We start from the raw sequence: 20,126 nt of genomic DNA, 5'->3' as shown, positions 1-20,126 counted from the left end.
GCCGATTTCTCTCAACAGTGTTCCACTTATTTTTCCCATTTGTAACTGAGAGATTTGTGAAGTAACCCCTTGGTAAGAAAACTTTCAGCAAAAGCAAACCGTTCTGCAATTTTTTGTCATTTTGGTTTTACCTTCATGTCAGTCAGGAACAATTTCGATGAGGAATAATCTGGAATATAGCTGATGAAGTGACTATCTTATCGATCTACCTGTGCCCTAATCACCTTGTAAGTTATACTACTCTAATTTTGCATAGATTACATTAAATATAAAACACAAGGCATCATATGTATTAATTGTTTTCATAATATAATACTTTGTGAAAAGGAAAGAATTTTCCATCAAATATTACCACTGATGAGTTTTCCATGAAGATCTGCAGGTATCTTTTCTCCGCTGCTGACATGACTGCTCATACTTGCTACAGTCTTATAATGTGACAGCCAGTACGACATGAACATCGGGCACACGTTAACCACATCCCACTCTAGATTTGTCAGCCCAGCGACATTATTGTATGGAATGGTTGTGAGCAGATGTTGAAGAAGGTGACCAAACTACAAAACAAAATGAACCAAAATACTCCAAATAATATCCTGTAATCTCTAAGGGCATATCAACATTAATTTTCCTCATCAGTTAGTGAGTTAACCATTATGCAGGGGAAAAAAAACAATAAATGACTGCGGATTAACATGTAGTAAATACAAATCTACCTTTTGCATGAGACTTCTCAGTTCTTCGAAGGACAGCAGACAAGGACTTCCATCTCTGGGTGGAGTGAAATTGAAAATTAAGTACGCTAGTGGTTCAGCTCCAACAATATCGCTCCTATCTTTGAAAAAAGTGAACTTTAAATTTTTAACAAAGCTTAACAAATTATTTAATGGAGAGATTATTGATTCATCTATATAAAAAAGTGTTGTGAATTCTAAGAAATAGCACACACTCACTTCTGCCGATTTCCATCCATGCTCCAGGAACCTTCTCACCAGGCCTTGAATAAGGATCCATGAAAAATGAAGACATCAGACTGCCTAAGATATGAGATACACACATTTTAGAATATGTGTGATTTACCACCATGATTTATGCCAAAATTAGGATTTTGTTGAGGTATTACACCAGTGTAGGCATGCCCCTCCCCATATTTGTTAGAAGATAATAATATATAGTGTGATGAATTTCAAAGTGATAAAAATCATTCCAGGCCCATAGGTTTATAAACTTGAAACTCAAGCCTCCCACCACCAATTTCTGCTACCATATTCACAATTCCCGATGTAAATATTTGGTTTGAGTCCCCGAATAACTTAAAGCCTTCCCAACATTCCTAATAACTTTACGCTTATACTCACAGGTCCTCGGGAAGGAGCCCTGTTAGAACACCCTTGTAAGATCCAAGCCTGTAGGCGCCGCAACGTATAGTAAGCAAAGTGATATTTATTGCAATATGGAAAAAGAAAATATAAAGCATAACTGACCTTTTGAATCACAAACTTTATAATATGTTACATCTGGATGCCAGATTTCAACATCAGCTTTTGTTTCCTGCAAGACAAATTGGCATAAATAAATCTCAATTTTTTTACCTTCAGCCCATCAAGCTACAGTTCATGCTCGTTTTAACAACTTCTATTTATTCCATCAACAACTAACATATCACAATGAAATAAATAGGATAGTCAGTACATGGGAAAAAATTGGGAATTATGGTGCTGGTGTGGTTGCTATAACACATGGTCCTTATAACGAACGTCAACTGCATTTTGAGACACCAATGAAACCACAAACTATTAATAACAGTGTTAAAGGAAAGAATAATAATTATAAACATTGAAACTTTGCTTGATATAACGATAAATTTCTTTAGAACAATATTTTAAGTTTTGTATTTGGTCAAATATCTATACTCTAATATTAAACTGCTGCGCGCATCTGAATATCACAATAAAATCCATCTACAATGATATTTTTTCTTGGTCCACAGAGTCTGCAGCTCAAGTTTACCCCCAGGGCACAAGATCTTTCTGCCCTCCCTTAGTTGTGGCCCTGATCATTACTTACACTTATATCAAAAGAAGAGGTATAACGAGGCAACTTTCTTGTAACACATATCTTAATCTTAAGATTCTTGTTTCTGGTATTACAGTCCCAGGCCCTATCTATCTGTTGTCTCAATTTTTTCACCATCTTTGTCATCAAAGTATGATTCAAAAACACTGCCATGAGAGTTTTTACTATTAGAAATTAAAAAAAAAATTTGAGTGCCTAATTAAAGCTTAAGCTGTCACCAACGTGCACTGCACCCCTTGCATCCTTGCTTAAGCTGCCCCATGCAGAGTATTATTATATTGAGCTTTCACTGTATATGAATATGAGAAAAATATTACTTACAACAATTTTGGCACCAAACAAGCTTTCGCAAAACTTGAAGACACCTTTCAGCACAGATGGCAGGGGAAAATATTGTCGAACAATATTCTGGTCTATTCTATGGGATGAAAAAAAGAAGAAAACATACAAAAACCACAGCTCTCTAAATGAGCGTTTGTTGTATCCTAAATATATAGCATGACAAGTGTAAAATAACAGATGAGATGGCATGGGGCCCTCTCCAATTGCTTTTAAAATGTACCTTCGTTTTAATATATGTACATTCATCCTTCTTAACGAAATCCCAGAACCTTTTTCTCCGACTCCCAACCCCATCTTGTCTGTAATCACCACAAAATTTGGTGATTACAGACGAGTACAGAAATGTGGTGATTAATTGTGACAGTACCCAATTATCCGGGGGAAATATGTTGTAAAAACTGTGTGTGTGTGTTATTTACTTTTTTTTTCTTGACTCAAACAAAGTGTTATAGACTCTACCACAAAGCTGAGCTGGAAGAAATCTCAGCAACGGAATAAGTCCAGTGGCAAAGTTCTGACATCCATTCAGCTCTAAATGAGCATTCGTTCAAATCCAGATGAATTTGCTTTTCATTAGAATTCAAGCATCCAAAAACATAAGAGTTCTATGGAAGTTTTCATAAATCGCTGTATAAAACTTCATTAATTTTAAATAACATACGCATAGAGTTGTTCTTTATGTCTTCTCTGCCAGTATGGAACATCCCATAACTCTAGTTTGTAGTCGTGGCCGCTCTTATTGACAAACTCTTGAAGCTCTTCTATCTCCTTCAAAGTTGAAGCTTTGCTTTTAACCCTCAGCCTAACGAAATTCAAAACACATTTAATATTTGTAATAACTATTCAGCAACAACTCAAAATTGACATACAGTATATGTTTTAGTTATCATTTAAGCTGGCATTATACTATAAAAGTTTGATACAACTTGAAAATGCAACCAATAAGCTTATCTGTTTTATTCAAGCAAATATATCCAGAGAGGCTTATTGGTTGTTTTTTTCTACTTTTGTAAAAGATCATTTATCAAACATTTATTGTGCAATCCCAGCCTTATACACTAGACAAAATGCACAGTACCCACAACTTTTAACCGAATGATGGCGATATCTTGGGTTCTAAAAGTTGTAGAATGAAGCGGTTTTCACCAAAAATTATGGTTTGTGATTTTCTACTCGACTATGTGCAATTTGTCTTGATGAGGGGTCATTTACATATTTATTATTGTTCAAACTTCAAAATCTTCAATATAAATCCTTATTTTTTTTCCATCTTATCTGATTTATTGCATTGCATTTACCCTAAAAATAAAATTTCATTGCTGTAAGTATAAAAATGAGAGAGATATGAGTGAAAATGTGTTTGGGAACATTCTAAACATTGAGGAAACTGAATTTTTGAAAGTTGATTTTAGGGGAAAAACACACACCAAACAAGTTTTGAACAATAAATACTCCATATGCTACGCGAGTGTGTTTGGATCTAGTGCTATTAAAAAATAAATAGTTTTTATTTTATGGAGGTGAAAAAAGCAAATTTTTTTTTTATTACTCTTCATTTAAGTGACTTTATATCCGTGATTGAACGAATATTTATACCATAATTATTTCAAACGATGTGTCACAAAGCAATTGCTTGTGATGACAATGTCATCAATTTAAAAAATAAGAATTTTCCGTCGAACATCGCACTATTTTATGTTTCATTAAATAGTGCAATAAACTAACTTTGTTTCATTTTGCTTCAATTTTTAATAATGCTAAAAAATATAAAAATACGGATGAAACTAAATGCTGTGGTTTTAGCCCAGACAACTCCACCAATTGCCATTACCTTAAACTTGGTGCACACTAAGATGATTTGCGCTATTGGGAGAACCGTTATTTATTTATTATTATATCTCCATAAATATTAACATCAATATAATTGTATGGTATTGATTTGTGAATTCTTTGCACATTATTATATTTACCATTTCAGCTCATGAATATTGTCTAAGGAATGAAACTAATTTCTGAAATAGTGAAAAATTGCAAAATTTTGTGGTTTATTTGTTTACTCGAATATTTAACAAAAATGTTTGAAAAACTGGATGGATGACTTATTTATCGTATCACCGTATACTTAAAACAATAATTGCCCATTTCAGTAAAGTTATGAGCTCCATATTTAAACATTTTTGTATAATTTGTCATGAGAAATTTCTCAATGAGTTTTAAATTTATGTCTAGTATATGGTCCCTAAGAGTGGTCATTTTCAGATAATCGCTCATATCTCGCGAAATAGAAGTCAGATTGGAATGAAAATTGATTGTTAGGTTTTTGACTATGATGATTCTAATGAAGTAAAAATTAACCTATGCTTCTATTCATCATTTTTTTAAATATGTTTTAATAATTCATAAGTCATATTTAAAAAAAAGCCAAATTCAAAATGAGTAATAAAATTATGTTTGGCCCGTTAGAATCTATCATTTAAAATGAAAAGTAATGAGATACCTATATTATTTCAGCAATTATGCTCAAAAACAAGATGTTTCTGTTTAACATTATGACACTCGTTTTTTAATCTATATATATAAAATAGATTTTCTGTGTGTGTGTGTCTGTGTATGTTCTCTATACAAATCTACAATTTTAGATCGATCGTCGCCAAATTTTGCATATATACCAAATGGGACCAGACTTAAACGATAGGCTACTTTAAAATTTTGTCAGAGCAGGGAAAATGCCCCAAAAGGGCAAAAACCCGTAGGGCAACATTGGTTTTTGGGCCTCAACAATCACTTTCCGAACGTTTACTTTGGTTACCGTGGTTCTTTAGCAATGCGTTTAAGACGTGTATATGCCTTTACAATGGTTTGTCATTTCTTCAATGCTGTACGTATATGTATAATAGTTTATGCCTTTATAATGGTTTGCCACTTTATTCAATCCTCCCAGTAATGAGAGCTTTTTGAATAGACACCATCAGCAGCATCACTTTGAGGGTAAGGCAAAGGATGATTCCCCCATAGAAATCAGTGTTAAAATTGCCGATTTTAATGTAGAAATGCGGAAATTTTGTGAGGGTTTTTTCTGTCACATCAATAATTTTAAAAATTCTATTAAATACTCGATTTTCGAAATATTGAGTTTGCTTAGATATATACGAAGCCCAGGAGATTAAATATGAAGTAATTAGCCGTAGTTATGTTTTAGTTGGATATCCAGGCAATATAACATTAATTTCAACTTTTTATTTATATCTTCTCAAACATGAAAATTAATGTCTCCGTATTGTCTTTTGATATTCAACTGCATAAATTCATGTGGGTTATAAGACATTTTAAAATTAATTATGGGCCCGTAAAAAGTACATAGAAAAAATTCCACAGCTTTAATTAAGCATTTTGGGAAGCTGAAACAGGCAGAAATAGATAACTTGAAGTTCGGGGGGGGGGGGGGGACCAAAATATTTAGTGCTCCTTAAAAAGGGGGGGGGGAGGGAAATTCATATATACGTTTTCCTAAATCTAGATTTGTTTATTTTATGATTCGTGCAGGAAGTCGCCATATTGGTTAACGTGGACACAGTTCGTATGTCTCACAAAGAGGGAGATATCACGTGATCCAAAAAGCCTCATTGAAGAAAACCTGGGCAGCGTTGGGTATTAGAGCTAGTAATTTATATTTCACTAACTGTTTGTTCAAAATTGATGAAATTTGGTATTTCGGCATTTCTTGAGATACTGAATCAAAGTATGGAAGAAGAAAAAAATGGGGAGGGAGGGGAGGGATTGCCATTGAACTTTCAAAAGTTGGATCTAGTTTTAACATCTAGATGCCCCCTTAAGAAAAAATTACCTTAATGCACTTATGGAAGATCTTAAATACAATACACAAATACAACACCCCAACAGGCAAAATGCCCAACGAGGTGGCTGAGAAAAAGATGCCCATAAAAATATGGATGTCATATATTTCCAAAAAAAAATATAGCAACCCAATTAAAAATGCAATTAACAAAAATTATATCGATATATACACATGATAAAATACTATACAATGTCCATAAACAAAGACGAATGCTACTTTTTTTTTTTTTACAATAAATAGAACCCAAGATATTGCCATCGTTTGGTTAAAAGTTGTGGGTACTGTACCTAGAGCAAACTCAGCGTATAAGAAACCTCTAGATATAACAAACATACTTTTTGGTCTCGTATCCATATTAACACAAAACAATTGCTTGCTGGAAATGCTTTTTAAATGAGTGAATATTTTTTTAAATACTTAAAACGAGTTTTAAAGTCATCAGATAAGAACTTTACAATTTTTTTAGTCGTCTGTTATAAGCAAAGTCTGTTGTAATTGGGCCCACTGTATTGAGGTTCTATTTTATATAACAGAGAGAATTAATTTTAAATTATAAACTAAGTTTTTGTTGTTAAGTCTTGCTTTGGTACACTTGGTGGCCAATATAATATTATGATTTGACCACATGCGACAGTTTTCCGTATTAGTTACTGTATTATGTTGTTGCCACTAGAGGGAAAGGCCATTATAAAAAAGGAAAGCTTAATGTCTGGAACAATACTGATGTGTTCGTGAAACCTTAGAAAAAAATTGGGCATGACAGACTTTGAAAGTGAATGATTATAAGAGCTCAAGAGCCACGGTGCAAACGCCAGAAAAACCACCAAAATTTGAGAATTGTTCAAGAGCAGCTGCTGTTTAAATTGTTTATATAAAGACTGCTTCATTTATTTTTTTTTTCTGGCTGCCTTGATGTAGCACAGAGTCAGTGTTTAAAGACAGGGATGTCAGCCAAAAAATAATCTTGCTAAACTCACAAGAAGCACAAGATCTCAGAAATGTTAGACTTCTACAAGCCTTTACATGAGCTCAAAATATATTGCATGGTTATGTTTTTCAAATCATTCAATCTAAAATATAGTGAAACTCCTATACAATGATATTAACAAGATTACACTCACAAAGTATCATTATAGATGGAAATTTCTAAATGCTACAAAAATTTACTGAGACATTATCATTATAAACAATATCATTATATGGGAGTTTCACTGTCACCAATCAAAACTACAACAAAAATAAGAAGACATACGTTGTCAGCATTGCCAGCACATTATCAACATGTCCTGCCATTTTTGTTTTCATTGAGAGCTCAGCAAACGTTCTAAAACCCAATACATTGGCTTGTTCTTTCCTGAGGATAGAGATTTAGAGAACAACATCACTATCAGTAAGTACATAAGTGTGAGTATGCAAGCATGCTCATGTATTCAAACTTACCAGGTGCATGCAAAATGTGTAATAAATTGATATGAATTATGAATATGCATTTATAAAAATATATTGCAATGATTATTTAAAAAAAAAAACAATGAAGTTTTTGTTGAGGTACTAGTTATTTCTAGAGATGCACCCAAGTGGCATGGTGGTAAGATGCTTATCTACCACAGAGAAGATTGCTGTCACGGGCCCAGGTCCAAAACTGAGGGAGGATATAGATAAGATATTTTCCCTAATGAGCTTGAGATGACCACTGATAGATGGTGCCTTCATTTCCAATCCATCTCGTTAATGGCAGTAAATTGCAGTATAGCAATATTGGCCAGATTTGGTGTAGTAGTAATTTCTAGAAGTTATGACACAGGATTTCCATATTAAATCACACATATTTTCAGTAGAATAATCAGAAAATTTTTGCGTTATCAAATACAGGGTTTTTTTGGTCCAACCTTTTTGGTTATCTGGATCACTTTGGAATAAGAAAAAACTGTTTTAGGCCTCACTGCAAATGCAAAAAATACCTGATGAGATTATCTTCGATTTTAAGTGAAGGAAAAAATTGAGTTGTGCCAGAAGTGTGTGTGTGTGTGTGTGTGTATGTAACTAGTAATGTGTGATTTTAAGCACTGCCATCTATATTCCAAATTGTGAGCAAAGTGTAATGATTGAATATTTGTACCATGGTAGGTCTGTTGCTTTCTGTGCCTAGATGTTTTTAAAGGAGAGATTGGCACGCATTTGCACCTCAATGTTAGGAATGACAAAAAAAACCAACTTCAACCCACTGTGCTACCTGCAGGAATTTAAAGGAGGATCCTTGTGTGCAATGCAAATCCATCGCAATGCCCATACAACCGCACAGTGATGGTACATAATCTACACCAAGAAATTTTGATGTTTTTTAACACATTCATTTAAGTTTGAAAGCACTTTTTATAGGCCACATTAATATCTGTTCTGGGCCATGGATCAGACACCCCGATCAAGCACATTCAGTTGTGAGCATGAACGATTTTGGTTCAAAGGCAACCCAAGCTGTCAAGGTTTTAATTTGAGCTCTTGTAAGAGTGTGTAATAACAATGTATGGTAAGTGAAAAGTGTCCAATATCTATTTTGCTAGATTGTAAATCTATCTTGAGCTGCCACAGTGCAAGAATCAATGATAAAGACAAACAAAAATAAGTTTGAGACTATTGGATAACAGAAAGCTGTGATAAATCACACACACTGAAAGAAACCAATTTACTCAAGAAAATGTTACCGTGTAACACTGAAATATTATGTATGTATAAAGTACAATGGCAATACCATTTTTTATGTGATAACATGGAAAGTATGACATGCGAAGAATAAGCTTTAACTGAGAACAAAATTCTTCTTTTTTACTCCTGTACAATGTATGGAAGTAATGAAATAGCTCCTTACCTATTGTACCTGATTTCTTCTATTTCTATGCTATTGTTCAAACTGCTACCAGATAGGAATGATGCCCTGATGTGTTTAGCGTGCCACACATTCCACCTCATTAAACGGTTGCTACAAAATTCCATGAACAGCTGATATATGTTCGGCACTAGAGTTACTTTCCATGGCCCATTTAGAGCATTGGATCTTTTAGGGAAAAAAATGTGAAGAAGGAATATTAAATTGAATAAGACATGGAAAAAATAACGTTACAATGTCCATCCATATGATAGAAACTTCACTGAAAAAGAGGGGGGGGGGAAGACGAAAAAATACAGTCGATGCAGCTTATTAGAATCATGATAATGTTATCATTTGGATATTGTTATCACTTTTGCAAAGAGCACAACGGACCAATATCATTATATGGGAAAAAAAAATTTAGTTATAGTTATCACTTATCGGAACTTCAGTTTATGATATAACTTTTCTTGTAAGTTATCATTATCCTGCTGTAATACTATGTAGGAGAGGCAAGAAGGTATTCTCTCCCCTCTCTCTTGTTAATAAAATTTCTGTTGCTAATGTCATATTTGGGCCGTATTATTCGCTGTGATCCATGTACTTGTAGAGCTGCTTTTGCAATGGCCTTCCCATTGTAAATGCAAATGCATGATGAAAAAAAAGCCATTTTCTTCAGTTCTTGATCCAAGTGATCCAATCTAAGTTATTTTTCCACAATAATTTTGCAAGTGAATCTATAGAAAGTATTGTACATTAAAAAAAATATTGTAATTTAAGATATACATTAGAGACAGTTCCATTCTAACACCTCACATTGGCTGAATAAAAAGAATGCAGGATTTTAGAGCACAAAAAATTTTAACACAACCAATTATGTGTGGGGAAGAAAAAACAGACCTGTCCTGTTTTACCAATGTCCATTTCTCATACCTTCCATTTGACTAAACAATGTATAGTCACCGTAATTGCAAACAGGACTTTTTTTTGCTATAGTTATCATTCAATTATTATGATCAGAAACCCAATGTGATCACATTAAGCAGTGTGGACTGTATAACTGCAAACCAAAACATAAATTTCATAACTACAAAGTATTTTTTTCACAAATCAACTACTTAATTTCTAAATGTAACATAAACTCACTTATTCTCGCATAGCTGATTGAGAAGATCTTTCGGGAATTCCTTCACATCATCCATTTCAAGATCTTGAGAGAAACTAACTGTACAGTCTGTCAACTTCTGTCTAGAAGGAATGAACACATGCAATTGGAGCAACAAAAGGACACAAAATTCACTAAAAAATGTCATGTATCTAAAGAAAATCTAACGATGAAAACATATGCACACTTGTTTAAATTAGGAATATGAGCCTTGTGTGCAGTAAAGGCTGGTTTTCCTAGTAGTAGGTTTTTGCACAGAGTACACCATGAATCACACAGTACGACTACTCTCCAATATGAAAAGCAGCATGACCGTTTTACTAGAGAGCGTAAAATGGTTAACTCCAGCACTTTGCATCGGGTGTGATTGGCCAAATGGTTCTAAAGGAGTCAAAGGTGCCGTATGCTAAGTGTTTTGCAAATTTTCTCTGCATTTTTGTTGTGCTCTCACAGAAGTCAAATGCTTTAATGGAGATATACAGGTGGCAGAACAGCTGATGCGTCTCACGAGGAAATTGCAAAAGCATAATAAAGTTACATGTTTTGGTTGAAGCAAAATATCTAGTTCAAGCGATACTAAACATGTGCTCCTAAGAAAACACAGCTTAAGTGATGAAAAGCTTATTGCAGTTGATATTCAAAACTCTGGTTCTTCCAGATTTTCAGCATGGAGTAAGAGGTGCATTTTCAAATTCACTTTGCTAACATGATACTGTTTTCATCATTCAATTAACTAAAACTCAGAAAAACTGTAATTTATTCGGTTGGTGAACATTAAAATTAATCCTATTTCCTTTCAATCTAGTATCTGATTTTGCTCCATAAAAAGACTTCAGTCACTCATTTTCTGTTAAATATCTACAGCAAATACAGTAAAACCTGTATTAAGCAAAAACCTGTATTCAACAGAAAAAAATTGTGGTCCCCGGATTTCAATGCCAAAATACACATTAAAAAACCTGGATTAAACGGAACCTGTCTCACGGAGAAACAGAAAGAAAAATTGTACCCTTTAATGGAAAATTTCACACAACACTGAGTGTGTGGCAACCAACAGACCAAAGGATCATGCAAAATGTTAAAGTGCTCCACTGAAACTTTTTACGCAATCTATGCTTGAGAATGCAAGTTCTACATCATCCAACCTTAGATTAGCGAAAGTCTGTTTCTGTAGTTGATGCTGTGGCTTTGATAAGTCATGTGTAATAAAGCAGTTGCCTTCTGAAAATGTGACAAAATTTTTTGGAAAAGCAGGCCTTACCATGGGAGGAATCAGTGTAAGGGCTGAATTTCCTAATGATATGCAAAACTTACAAACATGAGAACAAAAACACCATTATAAAATCATCAAATTTTACAGTGGTAGGGGCAGCAAAATCATGTTGCACAGTTTCTTCTCCTCACAAAATTCTTAGTTATGGCCCTGATGCTGTGGATGACATAAATGATAATGTACAAACTGAATTTCACAAGACAGATAGACACCCTAATTGAAAATTTTTGAGGAAGTTAAAAATAACGTACATGCCATTATTTAAGAACAAAAACAGTGTAGGTCAGGATTTTATAAAGATAATATCAAAACCTAAACACAGCATTTAGTAATTATAGACTAATTAATTAATTATTTTATCTATTTTTTAATTATTTACCTTATCTTCAATTAATTTATTTTTATTTTATTTCAATTACACACGAGATCGTTACATAATTGTACATACTACATATATCAATTGAACCTTTGTTAAGCGGAAACCTGTGTTCAACAGAAAAAAAAATCTCGGTTCCTTGCAATTCCATTGAAGACAGGTTTTACTGTATCACCATTCTAAATTCAGCATTTTTAAAAATCTGAAACTCTTCAGGTCTGGAGTTTGCTCATTTTTCAAACGTCAATTGCAGCAGTCAAAGAGGTTAGAATGATAACATTTTGATAAAGTAAAAGAATAGTTTGGGAATCCGTGGATTCATCTAATTTGCTATAAACTGTAAGCAATTGATAGCTCAATCTCACGTATTGAATGACAGTGGTAAACTATAAAAATGTATAAAGATTGAATGAGCAATGATCAACAATTGAAATGTCTATAGTTTTGTTTTTGTGTGTGGAAAATTTGAAGCGTTTGAGTAGATCAAACATAGAATTTAATCAGATGTGAGCACGAGTGAAAAGCAGTTTAATTGCGGTTTCTACATGAGCTAAAAATAGTTACATATCTTCAAGTCAATTTGTAATTATAAGAATGAAGCACAACTTACCTATATTTTGCTCGATGTTCATTCAGCTTCGCAAGAACATTTCCCAGTTTGCCCAGTTCGTAGTCAGATAAGTCCATACCAGAAAGTCGAGACTCTAGCAAATATTTATTTACAACCCTCTGAACAGGTTCTGCAAGTAGCCTTTCGTCCGCTTTCAATTCCTGGAAATTATAGTAAGAAATAAACTAGAACTATCGAGGTAAAATGATACAAAGAGAATTCAGTGAAAGTGACAAAGAAGTTGGTATGTGCTTGACAGTAACAACTGTGATAGATGGAGGATTAATATATGCTACTACTATGGGAAATCTTCTGGATTGAAATATGGCCTATCGTAATTCGTTATATACAAGGGGTGTTTGGAAAGTAAATATACAAATGGCTAGTATTCGTTAAATACATTTTTATTCAGCAAAAAGTCTAGTACAAATTATTTACTGGTTTATGTGCTATTTTTTTACATAACTGGCTGTCATATAACAACACTGGACCTTCATTTTTATTGTGTCATCAACACAGATGTGTATCCCCCCCCCCCCAAGTGTTTCCTCACATAAAGAAATAAAAGGAAATCACAAATCACAAGGTCCGATGGGCGTGGTGGATGGTCACCAAAACTACCATTCGAATCATTGGAGATTTGTTTATTAGTCTCTTTATATATATATATTGTTTTTAGAATCTTTGAGCATTGTCTCCATTCACTGTGTGAACCTAAGCAGGCGAACACCACTTGTTAACACTAGAAAGACGGACGGGAGTCTTTATGACCCTGCATGCTGTTTAAGCTTGCATATCTTTGCTAAGAATAAATCGAACCACCTGGAATTTCTCGACTTTTCCTGAATTAGCATGTTCTTATTGTATATCGAATTTTTTTTTGTTATCTTTTTTAACAATGGAGATATGAGCAGATATACCTAGAAAGACAGAAGGGGGTCATTGTGACCCTTCCTTATATCCTAACACATTATGCGGTAAATACTACTGTCATCATCACAATTGATTTCTAAATAGGTTATAATCCTTCTGAAAGTCTTTTTTTGCATTTGACCTTCTGCATGACCATTCTTTTCCCCCATTCTTATCTGCAAGTCTATCAGCTGGTGTGTAATTTTTGGTTTCTGTCCAGCATTCTTTCCGTATTATCCGGTAAATTGTTTGTCCTGAGATGGAGAAAATTTGAGTGTATGTGATCATTTCAAATAGTTTAGAAATGGCGAGGAAATGTATATTTACTGAAGAAGAAATACTCCAGGAGTTGCAAAGATTAGATCAGAGAAACTCTGAAAGCAGTGATTATGAAAATGCAGAAGAGCATGAGATCTACCCTATGCCAAACTGTGGAGAAGCAAGTAGCGGTTCTGATAACAAAGATTTAAATCAAAATAAACTTATTTCTTCAATGGTGCATCAGTTGCTACAAAATAGAATGCTATTGAGAAATAAGAAACGTAAAATCATGAGAAATGATACCTTGTTGAAAAAAAGATCCCTGAAACAGTTGCCTATAATAATGAAACTATGAAGTCAACATCGTGGATCAAATGGTGCGATTATACACGACCAACACTGGAAGTCATCGCTGGCCAATGCATGTATTTTCTAACATTTTGGATATGTCAGCGATAAATGCTTGGATTTTGTACAAACAAGTGATAGGAAAAAAAATAATCACTCGGAGAACTTACATATTGCAGTTATGCGAAGAACTCCGTGCTGAGTATTTCAACTTGGAAACTACAATTCAAAATGCGATAATATGCAAAACACCTATTGATGGAGACAAAAAAAACGACAGAAATGCCAAGTAAGAAAGAACTGCACACACAATAAAACACTTCAATCTTGTACGCAAATGTAAAAAACCAGTGTGCGACAAATGTGCATGGGGAGAGGTGATTTGTACAGAATGTTATGAGTGCTAGATAAAAACAAAATATATTAACAGGTTAGTGGTTTCACCCTTTGTTTTTGTGTTATAACTCTATTTATGTTTTAAAAATGATATACTGTGATTTGAAACATTAAGGTATTCGAAAATTGCAAAAAAACTATGGGGGGGGGGTCATTTTGACCCCATCCCATCTTTCTAGGTATACTCTTGCGATCCGTCTTTCTAGTGTTAACTTTCCTCTCCGTTTATTTTGAGCAGCCTGTCGAATGCATTGAAAGTTTGGCAATATGCAGCAGCATTGATCATGATGCTGGAAGGTATGAAGTCAATCCGAAGAATGTTTTTTCTGTCCACAAAATCAAAATCACACACTAGAAATGAATTGTAGAGTTAACATGGAGAAACATGTAAGTCACAAAAAAATCAAAAACATTTTTTTTTTTCGCAGATAAGATAGTATAAACCAATGTCAGTGGCATAGTAAAGCAAAGTCGCTAGAAAAAATAGTTTAGTTTCTGCAGCTTCCCAAAAATGGTGTTAGCAATGAGTGTTTATGGCTTCAACACAGACTTTGGATTGTCCAGCAAAATTTGGTTTTTGTGACCTACATGCTTTTCCATGTCAATGCAAAATTTTACTGAAATCAGGGTTTCAAATTCCTTGGCTTTCGGGAAATGCGTATGGTGCCATTGCAGATGATTGTTGTTTGGATTCACGAATGCCATCTCATCTACAGAGAACACACAGCATTTCTTTACTAGATATTTTGCCAATTCCCTTCTCATTAACTGAAACTTTTTTTTTTTGGTGAATATCCACTGGGGCACTTAAATTTCAGCAAAAATGACAGAGCATACTTCACAACTGGTGATATTCTCAATTGGCACAGCTATTGTAAACATGTAGGCCTAATACTTGAACCAGACTGAAGGAACATAATGAAAGTTAGTCTTGCCAACATATTATAATAAAACATTACTTTTTTGCATATACGCGATGTATCTTTACTTTCCTGAAAACACTTCACACAAAATTATATTATAATTATGGGAGTTTATATATATAACTGTATTTTTCATTTCAAAATGTGATTCTCAAACTCTGTAGCTCATTTACTGGAAATTGCTGTTCAACACAACAGCATATCTGAGATGGTTTATAAATTTAAGTGACTTGCCAATATTTGCCCGGGAATTTCTAATAAATAACAACACTTTTCATGTTATGAATGCTGCAAGAACAATAAAAACATATAAACGTGATGCAAATGTTAACAATGATAAATATAAGTGTTATACCTTGAATGAAGTTTGTATGTGTGACGATAGGTATTGCTCTCTTTTAGCTTGCAAAATACGAGGGTGCAACTAGGGGAAAAAATTTAAAACCATTACCACCACTGAAAAAACAAATATAAAAGGGTTAAACCCAGGAGTGCACAACCTCTGGCTTGCAGAATGGTTTTCGCAAAAAGCCTGGGAAAGATATTTGTAAAAAGAAGTGACAATCCAAAGAACAAGATAAATACATTATTTTGTCGCTCACGAATGATAATCATCTTGCATATATGGTATATAGACTGAAAAAGTTGTGCATCTCTGGATTAGATCAACAACTATTAAAAACAAACCAATAATATGAAGGGAAAACACAGAATTTTTCAAAAATATTTCACCAATTCGAAATTGTATAATTATTCTCGACAGAAAGTCGACAACAAGAAAAGCGATACAGTAGGATCTTGAGTATCCGGCCTTGTCTCTTGACACCATGACATAGTCAATTCATCAGAGCTGTCGCCACAATTCGCTAAGTTTGTTGACAATTTGGCGATATTTACAGAGAAATGCATTAATTTTCATTTTTACGTAAGATAATGCATGGAAACATTCCATCTCGCCTCTAGAGCATGTGCGGTTGGGTTCTAATGATCAGCACTACAAGAGCAACCATGCTCAGCACGATTGGTTCTAAGATGATGCAGCTTGTATTTTTAAGTTTCTAAAATTAGTTCCAAAAGGTCTGTCTAAAGCCTTGGCCTTGTTGATCAAATATTCGCGTCAAGGAGGAGGGCAGAAAACTGCCCATCCTCTGGGTCAAAATGAAAAAATTTTCCTCCCATGAGACTGATCGTCTCAATAAATGCTTTGTTAGTATTTTATTACCAGGTGCTTACATAAGATAATGACTATTTACAGGTAAAAAATGCCATAATAAATGATAAAAAAGAACAATTTACATAATTTTCATAACAATAGTTATATATTCTTGGACTTCCTTTTTCTGTAACAAATTTTTAAAACGTTCATTACAGTACATAACAAACATTTACATCATGTATACATCATACGTATGAAGTACTGCTCTGTACCAAGAGGTCACAAAATATGAATAGGAGTGGTTTTTGGTATTAAAATGGTATGGTAGGAGCAGGAGAAGTGATTATTCATAGAAATCTCGCCTATCCGACTTTTCTGTTACCTGGCCCACCCATCCACCACATTAGGCTGGATAGTCCAGATTCTACTGCACTAGCTATATTTGAGGATGAAATGTCCCTCTCCACTATTAATACGAAGGTTTCGACAGCTGATGCGAAAATAAATCCAGGAAAGAAAATTCACCAAATTAAAAATTGGCATCATCATCTTCAGATAAGTCACAATCTGGTGGCAATGTCAGCAATATATATAAGACGGCCAATATTATATCAATTTATGACTTATACATAGCAACTGGAAATCCACCACTCAGTAGCTTTCTTGATCATGAGGTGCACAAAACACGACTACTTCAGTTTGATGAGGATATTGTGGTGGAAGCTTGACCACTGCGTGCTGCAGAGTTTTAAGACCTGTCCACAGCACCCAAGTATAGACAGCGATAAACCAGACAATGCTATCCTGTAATAATCTTGTGATAGTATCGGATGCAAGACTGGTATAAACCAGTCTAATTGGAAAATTAACATATTAAATTGGTTTATACCAGTCTTGTATAGGGCCCCAGGAAAAAGATAATAGTGGTCACACAGCACGACCCATTTCATGTCTATTTAGACTGGTTTAAGTATTTAACTCATTGTGCTCATAATTGTGGAGCTTCTGGATCCCTCTGGCATTATACGTACAATGCAGTGTCCAAACACAGCCCAGTTGCGCTTTGGTAAGGTGTCAGAGTCTCATACCTTAGCTTGGAAGGTAAGGACCCACGACTACTGACAACCCGATGGCGACAATGGAACTGATATGTGGAAGCCGGATGATATGACAACATGGTTGACTATGATTCGCTGGTCTACTGTGATTTGAAATTTTATATACCAAGATTATCAACGATCATGTGATTAATTGTGGATAACCAGATTCTTAAGTGATGAACGACTATACACAATCACCTTATAATCATATTTATAGTTTTGATCACCTGTTGGCATAGTTTGTTTATATTTTATTTACCTAAACATAATTTGAGATTGACCATTTCTTATGCATGTACCATGATGATTACATCATCATTGTTTCTTGTTGACTTTGTCTGAGGCAACTATATTCTTTTGGCTTTAATTAAATTTTCGGATACACCCATCCTTCTGTAATGATTCAATATCTCCCCGAGATGTGAAGCAGACTCAATAGGTCCTTCAATTTTCAATGTAAGCACTATTAGCTTTTTCTTGAGTTAGGTCTGGCTGTCCATGTACAGCCCTGTTTAACGCACACACACAAGCTCTAAGGAGAAAGATGCCTTTGTAGCATAGTGGTAGCGGTCTACAGTGCTAATCCGGTTAATGTGAGGACAATTGTTCATTTCCCCGCACAAAGGCAGTTGAATTTTCATCCCTGGATTTATCTTCACATCAGACAGCTCTGTTGAAACTTTTGTACATACCATAATGTCCATGATTAGTTTTATTGTGAATAACAATATGGGATACATGATTCTTAAGTGTGGGACACTTAACTGCAGCAATTTCAGTTGTAACATTTGGGAAAATATTCCCTGGTGCAAGTTTCTGACCCAAGTGGTCAGAAAGTCTCTTTGCTGGTTTGAAGGGCTGTGACGGATTGATGTGGGATTCTGATTTTTTTGGCATGCGCTCGAGGTATCTGGCATTCCACTACAAATGTATAAATTTTACTGTGGAATTGCAACAATAACTATAGAAAAACCCAGAGATCATTTTGCGCCAAGTCTAGATGTGGGCTAGGTGTGTCTGCATAGACCATGACAGCGCTAAAATTTCAGGCACAACACTAGATACACACTCAGACTGTTATGTACACATGCACATTTCCGGCACAAATTCAATTGGTAGTAAATTTCCCATTGCGATAGAAAAGTACTGTGTTCAGGACGAAAAAAAAAGACCCACCTGACTTGGAGCAAAAGTTCCAATGCTCTAGATAGTTTTTTATCATGCTTGTTCTGATTCTGCAATAAAAATTTTGATATTGCCATTGCATTTTTTTTTAAATTCTGCAACCACAATACTGTGCATTGCAGTGATATCTAGAGCCCATGGGCTGCAGGTATTTTTGAGGTGAATTTTACATCAATCCATTCATTGCAGCCTTTCACACGATCCAAACCAGCAAAGAAGCTTTCAGACCACCCTCTACATTGATGGTTTAAGGAGAATACTGGAGCTACATATGCTGAGAACTTTGACATAAACAAATATTACACTCAACCAAATTCAGGTAACCACAGTGCTGACAGCAAGGATTGAGCCCGGAACTCTGCAAATGCTTGCTTCCAAAAAAGAAAAAGAAATTATCAAAAATATTTGCAGTTCAAAAAAAAAAAAATCTGTGACATAATTCAACTACCTTCCTGTAGGCTTCCTCGATACCTTCATGTTTTCCCAAGATGTAGAGTAATTTGAACGTTGCCCAGGCAAAATCGAGCGGCACAGTCAACTGCTCCAAAGGCAATATTACACTCTGAACACTTCTGGAAATTGACAAATCTGAAGTGAAACATGCAAAAAAAAAAAACTTCAATGTCAATGTATAACTAATTCTTAATAATATATGAGATCAATGAAAGTGTAAAATACAATGACTAGATTAAATTATTAATACAGAAAACTTGCTCATTGTGCATGCATGAATGCCAGGACTCTGCCACCAGACTTATCCAATTGCTGAAATCTTTTCCAGCCAGGCTTCGTGGTAGAGTCAAAAACAAAGTGTGGGTACCTAACAGCCTGAGTGTGTATCTAGTGTTGTGCCTGATTTTTCAGTGCTGAAATCTATATTTCACAAATAGATATATGGTAGACTAGATAATCCAGCAGTGCATTAATCCGACATTTTTTAGGTGGGTTTTCCTCGAGCATAAAAGAGGAAAAGCACATAACTGTATGTCTGTGCGCAGAAGCTTATATTATTTGAATGGGCTCTTTCAATTGACTTCCACTAATCCAGTGATTTCAATAATCCGGCTCACCCTGGTCTGATATGTGCCAGATTAGCGAGAGTCTACTGTACATATTTTACTCTAGTTTTTTCCAGCTATGGCAAAAAACAGCTGGAAAAACTAGTAAAAAATATATTCACCAGCCTCAAAAATCATTGATTATTAAACCAAAATTTGAGTTCTCTCTCTCTTAAAACTATGTCATTTGCATAATAAATACAAAATTTAAATGCATAACAAT

General features: G+C 34.5%; 1 protein-coding gene across 1 annotated transcript in view; it reads right to left on the bottom strand.

Moving 5' to 3' along the window:
• LOC149068107 (uncharacterized) overlaps positions 1 to 20,126 on the bottom strand; it is a 32,945-nt gene that overhangs the window by 6,840 nt on the left and 5,979 nt on the right. Inside the window, exons 3-14 of the mRNA XM_089251657.1 lie at positions 19,294 to 19,433; positions 15,760 to 15,828; positions 12,565 to 12,725; positions 10,287 to 10,388; positions 9,141 to 9,326; positions 7,527 to 7,628; positions 3,080 to 3,220; positions 2,398 to 2,494; positions 1,485 to 1,551; positions 954 to 1,037; positions 717 to 835; positions 353 to 557 (exon numbers count right to left, since the gene is read on the bottom strand). Of these exons, the coding sequence (XP_089107783.1) occupies positions 353 to 557; positions 717 to 835; positions 954 to 1,037; positions 1,485 to 1,551; positions 2,398 to 2,494; positions 3,080 to 3,220; positions 7,527 to 7,628; positions 9,141 to 9,326; positions 10,287 to 10,388; positions 12,565 to 12,725; positions 15,760 to 15,828; positions 19,294 to 19,433 (1,473 nt within the window). The remainder of the gene's footprint in view (positions 1 to 352; positions 558 to 716; positions 836 to 953; positions 1,038 to 1,484; positions 1,552 to 2,397; positions 2,495 to 3,079; positions 3,221 to 7,526; positions 7,629 to 9,140; positions 9,327 to 10,286; positions 10,389 to 12,564; positions 12,726 to 15,759; positions 15,829 to 19,293; positions 19,434 to 20,126) is intronic.

Source organism: Pholcus phalangioides, unplaced genomic scaffold, assembly GCF_987345545.1.
Source record: "Pholcus phalangioides strain wild (caught in Gottingen) unplaced genomic scaffold, Ppha-v1.0 ptg000027l_1, whole genome shotgun sequence".
NCBI classification, from domain to species: Eukaryota; Metazoa; Arthropoda; class Arachnida; order Araneae; family Pholcidae; genus Pholcus; species Pholcus phalangioides.
This window is presented reverse-complemented; position numbering and strand designations above follow the sequence as displayed.